Consider the following 12,760-nt stretch of genomic DNA (forward strand, 5'->3'; position numbering starts at 1 on the left):
CTGCTGGCGGAAGTATGTAATGGTTGCAGTTCTGGTCTGAATCACTAGCCAAACTTTAGCTTTTGTCTGGAAACCTAAATATAATGGCAACGTTTTTCGGCGAGGTTTTGTCTGTGTATTCTCGTGCCGTGGAGGAAGATGACGAGGATCTCGATGAAAACGAAGAGGATGAACAAATCCGCAGAGAACTTGAGGAAAAGAGGTAAATAACGTTAGCCCGCTAATAGCACGGAGACAGGAAGTGATAAACCAGAAAGCATGGACATGTTAAATACAATTTAGTAACGTTTCATTCAGTGAAGTGAACTGGTGAAATTGCTTTTTAGACATAAAATTGTAATGTTGCCCGCATCCTTGGATTTATATTTTATTTGTAAGACACACCACACTTGTTGTCGGCTATAGCTAACGTTAGCTAACATGACACATGAAATCTCTGTAACACTTTACTTTAACACCCCCTCCCTTTTATAGACTACTGCTTAAACGTTAACATTAATAACACTAGCCAATATCTCATTAATACACGGTTACACTATAATTTAGTTTCCACGTAACGTTAGATATAAAGACACTTGTTTCTGCTTGTTAAAGTAACTTACAGTATTTGTCAACAAATATAACTTCTGCTATAAAGACATACTCAGTTTCTCGTTTATTAGGTACACCTGTCTAAAACGAATGTAGGCTAATACAACAAGCCTACATTGATGACAATGTTTGATTATGTTTAAAACGTTTTAGAGAGGTCTTTTGGGGGCTGTAGTTTTGTAGAATATTCTATTGTATTGACAGGTATTTCTATTATTTTGTCCACCCTATTTAATCAATGACGGTAGGCTACATAACCAGTGTTTGGAAGGTTACTTTCTAAATGTTGCAAAGAAAACTCCTACACAAAATTATTCAACATATAGCCTAGCTTTTTACAGAAAATATTTAAGATGTAATCAAAAACACTTTCATAAGTTACTGTAATTTAACCGATTTCGGTTACATTTATTTTGAAATTAGATTACCTAACTAAATTACATGTAACTACTTACCCCCCAACTCTATACATAACAGAAATACCTGTCTGTATAATACAATACAATTCAACAGCTCCACAAATGTAAAAGCTCCACAAATGTAAAAGCTCCAAAATGATCATAATTAACACTGCTGAAAAGTTAAATGCATGTCAAACTAATCACCAAAGCACTGATCTCAGAGCCTGACAAACATTTTCACTACTCATTAAACAGTCATAAAGACAGAGTAACCGGGTGAGATGTCTTACCTTAAAACAGGCATTTCTTTATCCTAGGTTTCACTTTCACCTTAAAACCGTCATCATGGCAGTATTTTTAGTGGTGCAAATTTCCAAAGTTACAACTGAATTACCAAACATCACTTGCTACACAGTACAAAGTAGCATAAACTGAAAATACTCTAGGACAAATACCTCAAAATTGTTCCTAAGTGCAGTATGTGTTAGTAGAGGGTGTTCTGGTTGTTGGCCATGGATCGAAGAGGATTCATTTGAGCAGACAAAGATTGTGTTAGTAATAAAGACTGAGGAAGACTTGAAAAACAAGCCCATAAAAATGGAAACACCTGATGTAAGGAAGGTGGTTACTTCTTTATTCCATTTTTGTACAACATCCCTGCTGCTATTCTCTCCTACCTACTTGCTGCAGTTCAGTAAAAATCTTTTAGATGTTTAGTTGCAGTGTTTTCCAAAACTGTTCTCTGATCCTACATCACTCTTCATCAGGGAGGTTCATCTACACTGGAGCCCTGAAGTCTCCGGATCACTGACGTCTGGAAACAAGTTGCAGTGTTCAGATTTCATCCTCGCTGTGGGGCACAACGCTGCCAGTAAGTGTCTGCCAGCAGCTTCCTGAATCCCAAGGCCTCTGTAGCTGTGATGAGTCCTTCTAACAGTACCCCCAATATTATCAGAGATCAAATTAAACTTTAGTGATCCTGTGAGGAAATTAGAACAGAGTAATCCAGCGACAAGCTTTTAAAGATGATGAACTCAGTAATGAGTAAATTCTCTGATTGGTAATGAACAGAAATTATTGAAACCTATTAATATCAAATCAGCACAGTTTTTAAATCCGATTCAAACTACAAATGCAATTAATGTAAATAAAAGCAACTTTACAGCTTAAACATTTATGGTTGAGATTGTGCTGGATGTAATTACATTGTAGATGGAAATGTAAAAAATGGTTTAGGCTGAACCACATACCTTATTTTCTGTATAGATTGAAAATATATTAAGAAATTTGTAGAGGGAAATCAAATTAAATTTTATTTATAGAGCACCAAATCACAACAACAGTTATCTCATAGCGCTTTTCATGAAAGAGCAGGGCCCTGTTCCAGAAAGCAGGTTTAACAAACTCTGAATTTAGGACCATGATAGGCTCTAAAATACAGAAGTGGAAGAAGGATCAATGCGTTAACATTATTAGGCTCCTATACAGCATTGCTCATTAATCATTTACCAGACTGGACTTTCCTTAATGAATGATTAAGTGCTATAGCCTGTTACATTCGATTTTATATAGGAAGGCCATATTTATTAAGCTGTAACCTGACGGGACTAAATGCTGGTGGCAGTCGGCTACCTAATTATGAAAATAGGTTGGCTATAGATCAAATATAAGACACAGTTTACTTGTGAACCTGTGATTGTAAAGTCACAGTCACACCCAGCATGTTAGCCTATTAATTATTTTTTGCAGTGGAAAATGTGTCTATAGGTTCAAACTGACTGTAAAGTTTTAGATGTCTATTTTACATTAATAAAATCTTGCTCTTTTTGTATTTTATTAATGCTGTAAAAACACAGACTATCAGCAGCGAATAAAGAAAAACTCACTTTTAAACCTTATGTAGGCCTTTCAGTGACACCACAGTTATCCTCACTCAGAAATAGTCACATTATCTCCAGTTGAGAACTAAGATAGAAATGTTCCAATCAGTGCGACTGCAATATGAAAGTTTTATAGGTTACATATTAAACAGTGATTAAGTGTTTTCAGTGCGACTGTCCACAGAGTCACAGCGTTAAAGACGGACATAGATTTTATTCTGTCCTGAAATAAATCCACGATGTGCGGAGATCTGTCCGTACATCGATGACAGATTAAGCGTTCATGTTCAAGATCATGTTTGGGTGAAAAACTAATAGCCTATCTAACCGGGATTTAAAAGTTTTTAAAGATGTAAATGCATTCAGATTTTTGCTTTGATATGGACAGAATGAATGAAGAAATGAAACGGTGTGTCAGACAGCTGCCTCAGGCTCCGCAGGAGGGGGGGTGTCAGAGAGAAACTGACGGTTTTCCAACTTATCCTGTGAACCCGAGGAGGTTAGGTTCGCAGCATCAGTTGCCGGAGTTACTGATCTAGGGACCATCTGATCTCACTCTCTGAAACGGAAAACTCAGAGTTTCCCTTATCTCAGGCTTAACATACAGCAATTTACAACAGAATTTTCATTAATCCCGCTTTCCGAAATGGCTCAGAGTGGGCGGCCATCGAGAGAGAGAGGATGGAATCCATTGTTCAAACACAGTACTTCCATGTTTCAGGACTACAAACAGTAGTACTTAAAAGACAGCTGAAGTCCTGATCTCACTTTTGGTCTAGCTTCTGCTCCACCAGCTTCTTTATCTCAATTCAATCTTTAATCAGGTTTTCTGTTAAATTAAACGGGTTCTTGGGTTTTCTACACACCCCTTTCTGATTTTAACAGCAGTAGTGTGTATTTCTCCCTTATCCATTATATCCCCTGACACGCTCTTCTTATATCATCTTTCCAATTTTTTTGCCGTTATCTCTGCTTTCAAAAACCCTTGATGAAAAACCCTTGCCGGTGAAGGCTGCTAAAAACATAAACATGAAATAGTAAACAGTATTAGCTTTTTTTTAAAAGTTGTATTTACTCTCCTTGTCTAGACAAATGGGATAAACCACACAACATACTGTTTTTAGTAAAGTTTTGTAATAAATTCATTATTACAATTGTGAAATTGGGATACAGAATTTAGATTTTAGCAGGTACAGTTGCACCCCCTACAGGTCAGCAGAGAACAGTGAAATTTAAATTCTTAATGAAACTTAAAGCTGCAGATCATAAACAGAAATGCAAAATGGTTTAAGTGGAGTTATATATGAAGTAAGTTTTGTTGTTTTTAAATTTCTGTTTATGTATGATACAGCGTGTTAAGTATTCAACTTTAGAGTAGGGCTGGGCAATAAATTAATAATGATAATTATCGCAATATAATTTTCCTCAATCACAATATAGTAAATGTTTAATATATCGTAAAAAAATATGATTGAATAAATTTGATTCACAAAGAAATTAGCACTTAATTTTTCTATTAATATATTTATTTTGTTGAGAAGAAGGGACTGAAAAAAATTTACTTATCATATTTGTTTTTTAATTAATTATTATTTTTTTTAATTAATTATTTTTTTAAATAATTGTTTTGAATGTTCTACCTCTGATATGTTAAGTGATCCACTGTTGGGCGCAAGATGTTTTTTCATGTTCTGACCATAAAGAATAGTTTAACCACACAATTAATTATCTGGTTTCTTAAATTTTCACTCAAGGAAAAATCAGCCATTAAACTTGAAAGAAATGATGATTTAACATTTATGGTGATAATTATAGATATGGAATGGTATGATGATGGTAATTTTTGGCCATGTCGCCCAGCCATACTTTAGAGGTGGTTGACATTTTTAACTTGATGACAGAGGCAGGCTAGCTGTTTCCCCCTGCTTTCAGTCTTTATGCTAAGCTAGGCTAACAATAGCCACACAGCTTCGTACTTAACAACAAGACATGAGATTGTTGTTGATCTTCTTATCTCGCTGAGAAAGAAAGTAAAAAAGTGAATTTTCCAAAATGTTGAATTAGTTATTATAAGCTAAATCCTCACAGTCAGTTGGCCATTAATTTTCTCTAATTGATAGATGGTAAAGGATACTTTCGGTATGTTTAAACCCGGGGCCTATTTTCACATATTTAGCTTTTATTTGTAATGCACTTTACATTTGAAGCAAATCTCAAAGTACTACAGTTAAGATCATAAAAGCAAAACAACTGCAATGTTTTCGTTTGGGCAATTACGCCTGTCTGATACGGCAAACAGTAACTTATTAATTAATAAAATTATATATATAGTTTCACAATGTCAAGTAAATAAATTATGAAAAGAGAAAAACTCCTGTCACATGTGAGCTGTTGTTGAATGCTGAGAGGATCTGTCTTCACAGGGTTTCTGTCAGTGTACGTTCTCACCTCTGCAAACTGGGATGCAGTGGGACGTGCATCAGTGTGGAACGAGAGGAGCCGGGCTGTAACTGGGCAGACCAGCGAGGAGTCAGCATGTGTTTTCTACAGACACAAGGAAAACCCATCAGTGAGTGACACACCGAGCAAAAGAGCTGAGAGTGTCTGTCAATGTGGCTGCTATTTTGGTAACGTCACAGAAATCTCCTGAGTGTTGTTCAGTTAAATGAGCTTGGTACAGATCCTCTATTTCATTTTTCTGAAGTGCTGTTTGAGATGTGCATTATAATTGTTCATTGTCATGCTACGAACATGTGAAATTCTTCTAACAACAATAGAAGTTAATCATAGAAACAATAATAGTTTGTTGAAGATGATGACCGCTTCAGTACAACTCTCCTCCTTTCTATCATAATTGATCTGAAACAGCCGCGTTTGCACCGTGATGTGTTTCGAGAATAAAACATTAAACCCCACTTCAGCTGCAGAAGTTTGAAAGTAGGCCATGACACACAGGATTAATGAGTCCTGCTAATCCGGCGTCTGTTGCATAAACTGTCAGAATACAGAGTTATAACCGACCGCTCTGATGTGTGTAGAGGCTTGTGTGGTTATTTTCTACTCCTCTTGTCGTTTGCACGTGATTTAATCAAGATAAACCTAGTTAATGGCCGTGTGTTAGATAGCACCGCGCTGCTGAAGAAGCTAAAGATTTATCACACATTCTTGTTCTGCTGCCTTCAGATGGCTGCAGGGATTTAATGAACTGAAGGGGAAGACTGTCACAGAGTACAAAGCAGGTGTGGATAACAGAAACTGTAATTATCACCTATTAAAATATGGATTACTGATTTACAGAAATTCCTGTTATCACAACCTTGATTTTTAATGCTCATTCAAATGGAGTATTTTTGGGGCATTTTTGACAGTGGACAGTAGAGAGGTGACTAAAAATGAAGGGGGAGAGAAAGACAACAGAGGTCCCCAGGTTGGGGTTAGAGTATATATGGTATAGAGTTGCAGTGATTTGTCTATTTGATTTATCACTTTGACGAATTAAAGACAATTAATTAGCAACTACTATGATAATCAATTAATTGTTTTAAGTCAAGCAAAAATGCCACATATTTGATGGTTGAGGTCTCATATGTGAGAATTCTCTGCTTTTCTTTGTCTTTGTATTTTGGACTGTTAGTTGGACTAAATAAGATGTCCTGGGATATTGTGATGGGTATTTTTCAAAGTGATGTTACATAGAGCAAACATGTAGAAAATAATCTGCTCATTATCTGTTCAATGAAAACTGTTTATTTCAGTTTTTAAGATTAGTCCATAGCTGTGATGTTGTGCTGCACGATATGGTAAAAAAAAATCACATTGCAACTATTTTTGACAGGTAGTATGATTTGTGAAATTGTTCACGTTTAGTGGAAATTGTCAATTTTTAAATTTCACTGAAACTAACCTACTATGGGCCAGGGCATCTCTGCAGCACTACATCACTGATGTTGTTTTGTTTGTTGTTTAATTTGGATATTGCACTTGCCATATTGCGATTCTGATAATATTTCGATTAATTGTGCAGCTCTGTTGAGGTGTGTTTCCTCCCAAGTACTAAGTTTGTCTGTGTTGAAAGAACCATCCTTAGATGTCTATCCTCAGTGCAACTAGACCCAATTTTCACCAAAACACTACCCCTCTCTTTGCACTGCCTCATTTGAAAGAAACCTCCACCTGTTTACGTCGCTCTTAAAGATAGGATTTCCTGGTCAGGAAAAGAATGTGCTGGGGTTTTCCTTTTAATTTGTCATCCATCAATATTATCAGTCCTCCCTGTTTTTGAGTTACATGTATATGTTTCAGACAAATATAAGTGTGTCTTTAATCCACTTATTTTCCATAAAATATCTCTTTCCCTGAAGGTTTTGATATGCCAAGTGACTTGCTACATTGCAGAAGACCAGCTTTTCCAGTGGACAGAAAAGGTACTTTGATTAAACTATATAAACAACAGATGGCAAACTGATTTGAAACCATGTACAACAGGAAGACTTCATTGGATTATATCAGCTCAAAGTCTGTTGGATAAAGAAGGAGCACACAACACAATTATAAAATACATAGAATTAATGCCCTGTACATAATTGTCCTAAAAAAACAAATTCTTGTAAGATATTTTTTATATATATATATATATATATATATATCTCAACACTGGCCACTTGATTAGGTACACCTGTATCCATGATGCAAATATCAAATCAGCAACTTAGTGCATAAAAACATGTAGACACGATAAAGAGATTCAGTTGTAGGTTCATAATGTGGAAGAAATGTGATTTAAGTCATTCTGACAGTGGATTGAGATGCCATGGCTGAACAAGAGAGAACAGTCTCCAGAGTGAACAGAGAATGGTGGGAAAAACAAAAAACACCCATCGGCACTTCTGTGGGTGAAAATGATTTGTCATTGAGAGAGGTCAGAGCAGAATGGCCAGATATCAGTCCAACAGAGCCCCTGTGGTGGGACTGGAGATCATATCATGTCAATATGGAGCAGAATCTTAAAGAAATGTTTCCAGCACCTTATATGTAATCAATATCAAGGCTACTAAGACTGAGGCTAGTTCTCGGGGCAAAGGGCTATCCTACCTAGTATCAGAAATGTGGCGACTGAATGTACAGTAGTTATTTGTCCTCTGACTCACTTCAAACATTGTTTACCACAGAGTTACATTACAATGGTAAAAGTCAAACATGCAGGGGTTTTTCAGGGTGATCAACACGGTAAAGGTGATGTTGTGCTGAGTTGACTGTGTGTTTCCCTGTCTCTTCTAGGTTTTTGACTGTCTGCAGCACAGAGAGCTGAATGTGACAGTGCTGTCAGATAGCTCTGTGGCTGAGTACAAGGCAGCAGACTATCTGTCGGGAGGCTCCGCTCCCTTCCTGCGCTCTCTCCACACCGGTGCTTTCAGAGGTCGGGCTGTCTGCCAGCCACTGGAGCAACCCAACATAGTTACTGGACTTCCAGCTGCAGGTACTGCTATTGGAAGAGTTTCTCTATTTCAAGTGTCTCACACTCACAGAATCTGGGGTCCAGGTTTTTCTCTTATCGTATCTCAGATTTACAAACACACACAAAGAAACCAAAGACGCTTCAAAGCTGCACAATTCAGCTTTCCTTCTTTCTTCTTCTTCTTCTATGTCTTTCATACTTGATGTTGATGATGATTATAATAATAATAATGACAATAATAATAATATAGTAGTGCCTCTTGAGATTTTGAGAAAGGCAGCTTACTTCTTGCAGATGAGAGGGGAAGCATTTACATTAAACCCTTCAAAAAGAAAAAACAACCACCTGTCTTGAAACTCTGTGCACCATTCCTTAAAGTTTAAAGAGACATCTCTGTGTTTTGTGCGCCGGTAAATTGGAATCCTGCTGGTTCTAGCTAATGTCTTTATTTTAAATTGAGTTGAACAGTAAGACGACACTTGTTAAATGTAAAGTTGCAATATGTGCAATTGTATTTGTGGTCTAGATTATATTATAAAATATTATATTAATTAAACAACATACATTTGTACTAAGTTTGTGCCAAGTATGAGGTGGTAAAATTCAAATTCTAAGTAAACATACCTAATGAAAAACATTATATTCATTGAGAAAGGCTGGATAGTCGGTCAGTTATGGTAATAATGACAAATGTGTGGTAACTCTCCTCTGACAGTGTTTGATATCAGACTGACAACTGTTGACAGCTCTGCTCTGTAGCTGCTGAAGCATACGTTAGCTTTGCAGACTGACAGGACAGACTGCTTCACAGCTCTGGATCCTTTTCAGTTAAGCTCAAAATGACTTTATGATGTTTTCACCACAAAACGACCACCAAAAAAACAACAGTAATGGGACTCAGCGAAATAATGTTACCTGGAAGTAAAGATAATAAAGCATGATATAGGGGACTCCTGTTAGCCCTGAATATAAACCCACATTTAACCATGTCCTTGAGCAAGAACTGCAAATTACTTGTGATGTGTGTGTGTGTGGGGTGATAAACTGTGAGTCGCTTTGGACAAAAGCCTCTGCCGACTGAATGAAATGTAGTGCCATTAGGCTCCTCTCCACTCAATGGAGTGCACACAGTCTTGCATCCTGATTCGGTCGTTCGGGTGTTGGTGCACTTAAAGACACTGAAAGTCCAAACAAACAGATGTATCATCAGGATAAAGATGTAGTCATTTGATATCCTCCTTCTTCTTTGTGCTGTTTCATCAGTGCTGAACCACTGCGAGGTCCATCGCATCAGTACAGTTGTTTACCAGTGTTACAGTGATGTCATAGGCCCTGACTCTGTCACCATGGAGACCTACAAGCCTGCACTAACCAAGCTTGGCAAGTCCATACAGGTGAGCTGCTTTTATTTTTATATCTTATGGGGCTTTTGAAAGGTCTGAGTGGTCAGAAAGAAGAACCTGAGTTGCACTTAAAGCTGCACTTCCTGTCGTTTTATCTGCTGATGGGAAAAGAGTTGGAGGAGTGCGATAACCTTTTCTGTATTCCCATTAAAAGATATCCCCAATGTTACTAAACAGAAACACAGATAATGTAACGATCATATAGGCTTATGTTATGACCACCGGTTTTCATTATGTCAATTTGTCTGTGAAATCAGGTTTTGTCTGTCATTTTGGTATACGAGATGTCTGTAAATACTTCAATGAGCCTTAGCCGCCATTGTCATGGAGAGACACACAGTTACAGGCGCAAATAAGAGCTGTGGCGAATTTAAAACCCCATAGCTGTTGAATCTGTTAACAGAATATGGTACCATAGTTGCTGAATTCTTATGTGAATTACTTTAGGCTGCAGTTGGTGTTTTTTAGTTTTCTCAACAATATAATGTTACAGAATTTTAAGCTATGTGATTGGATGTTTCTGGCCTCAATGTATCATGAGAGTTGTAGTTCTCCCCTGAAGTTGTTAATGTGCACTGGCTTGTAACTTTCGACTTAAAGAACCAGATATTTTTTTAAGTTTAAGTTTCTATGTTTTCTATGTGCTCCAACTGTGAGTCACGCAACATTGTTGACAATGACAATAAAGGCTCGACCCACGCATTAGCTCTCCTTAACTTCCCCTCATTACTTTATATTACCTGGTACCATACGAGTTGCGAGTGGCCTCTTAAAAAGCGAGGGATCAGGGTGAGGAAGATTTCAAATGTAACAGTGTTGCTCTTATCTGTAGACTCCACAAAAACTAATGTATGATGAATCACTTGCTTTTCTGCCTGGACATTGCAGTTACTTTGTCTCATGTATCAGTCAATGTCAGCGAGGAGGCTGTTTAAACGCAAATTTAATATTAGCTGTCAACCAACATTTGAATGTCACTCACAGGAATGTGAACAAGATCTAAAGTGTTTCCCTGCTCTCCTCATTTTGAAGATTTTAATCTCTTGCTTTTCTGTTTGTCTCCTCAGCTGGACCCGTCTCCGAGCACAGACGTTCTTCGCAAGTTTGTCACAACCACCAACATTCAGAGCAATCTTTATATCTGAAAATAGACATTTCATTTTATTTTCCTGTGGTAAAATACTGTCATTTTTTTAAATAAAGAAATTAAGTAAAGAAAGACTTTATTTGAATGAAAGTAGTTGAATGATATACTTAATTTATATTGTAGTAACAAAGAGATGGGAATTAGAATTTGCATGTACCAATTTGCTGTTCCAATTTCTGAAGCAATCATATGAGGGAGCTACAGTGTGCCTGCATCATAAATACCACTGTAAACCGCTCCCATCTTTTCACTACGTAGAATTACAGGTTATCACATTGTCAGGTGAGTAAAGGAAGAAGACACAGGCGGAGATTCTAAAAGGGTTCATGTGAAAAGAGTTCAACAAGGTAAAAACATTTATGCCCCAGATTTTGTAACTTGAAAATAATTTTGTGTTGTTATCCCCCTGATTCCCGAAGATGCAGTTTCTGCAGGGTGAATTGTATCAATGTTGACGATCCCTTGATTTTTTTATTTAGTGCCACTAGCAGGTGAAAATATTGAACTTATGATTTATGACTGAATGCTTGCAATATTAATGGCATCTCAGTCTCTTAATCTTGTACTAAAAAAGATCTAAATATGTCATTGAGTATCACTATAACTATAATCTCTTAAGCTTTTTAGAATGACCCACATTCAGAAGATCCTGCCTCTGGTTAGCATAAGAATAGAAAGCCTTTTATCAGTATACATGCATCTTTTAGTATGTGTTCATGCTCCCACTGATCTCCAGTCAGCTGTGCAGCAATGAATCCAGAGTAGGACAATAAAGCTGAAACGATGCAGTGTGACTTTGAAGAGTTTGCAGAAACAGGTCAGAGCCTGAGAGAAAAGAACAATTTGTCTGAGCCTGTTCAGCTGACTCTGAGGGTTTTAGCTATCTTTCAGCCTTCAGACCAGACATAATAAAGACTACCAAAATTAGAAGAAAAAGAAAAACGACAGAGAAATAAAATGGACCATATGTCTGAACTTGATTCTGCCTCTTTTATACAGTCTATGCTCTTTGCTCATTAAACTGCCTGCAGCTTGTTATGAGAAGAGCTGGTGTGAATGCGATTATTGAAGCCTCCTGCTTTTCTGAGCTATATTTAATTATTAATTTAATAAAATACTTTTTTAAAACTTTTTTTGTATGTGAGGATGGATTAGTTGATATTGATCCAGTGTTGGGAAGGTTACTTTGGAAATGTAATAGGTTACCCTATTTAAAATGTAATTGTAGTGTAACTATTTTAAAGTAAACTAACTACATAGAATTACTTTTCTAAATGTCTAATGAATGTTTTCAACTGTTAACCATTTTCTAAAGACAGCTTGAGAGGCATTTTAATTATCAGGCGGGTGGTGGTGCAAACTCATTTACATTAATTTATCAGTCATTCATTACGTTTACAAAGATGAGGCTTTTATCCTACTAATGCTATATATACCTCAGAGGTCACACGCCTCTGGAGCAACAAGGGGTTAGGTGTCTTATTCAGGGACACATTGGTGGATGTGTCACAGAGAGAATCGAACTGGGTCTCACACCAAAGACGTGTATTATCGTGAACTGTAATGGCTTATTGTTAAATACATTTTGTAGTTAAATAGTGTAACTAAGTTACTCCCCAATTTTTATTTTTTCTTTCTTTATTGAATCTTGAATTTGTGGCTTACAAAGATGTTTAGCCAAAACTAAAGTACATAGACCAACAAATTAATAATAGAACAGGACATAACTATAAACAAAAAACAAAGCAGACCTTAACAAACAACAAAGACATTAAAGTAAAATATTTAAGTCATAAGTACATATTTTAACCCCCCACCACTGTTTTACCTCCCTCCCTTTCTGCGTGTTTTGGCAAAATGAATTTTCACAATGTCGCCTCCTG

At 36.8% G+C, this 12,760-nt stretch overlaps 1 protein-coding gene across 1 annotated transcript; it reads left to right on the top strand.

Moving 5' to 3' along the window:
- Window positions 1-11,857, top strand: psmg1 (proteasome (prosome, macropain) assembly chaperone 1). The gene is made up of 7 exons (XM_038709143.1): window positions 1-202; window positions 1,760-1,863; window positions 5,296-5,441; window positions 7,234-7,296; window positions 8,150-8,348; window positions 9,591-9,721; window positions 10,798-11,857. Exons 1-7 carry the CDS (start codon window positions 84-86, stop codon window positions 10,873-10,875), a joined length of 840 nt encoding a protein of 279 aa, XP_038565071.1. The 5' UTR covers window positions 1-83; the 3' UTR covers window positions 10,876-11,857.
- Window positions 11,858-12,760: the final 903 nt, after the last annotated feature.

This window comes from Micropterus salmoides, unplaced genomic scaffold, assembly GCF_014851395.1.
Source record: "Micropterus salmoides isolate LMB-PRFRI ecotype aquatic unplaced genomic scaffold, ASM1485139v1 Ms_hic_scaffold_9, whole genome shotgun sequence".
Lineage (NCBI taxonomy): Eukaryota > Metazoa > Chordata > Actinopteri > Centrarchiformes > Centrarchidae > Micropterus > Micropterus salmoides.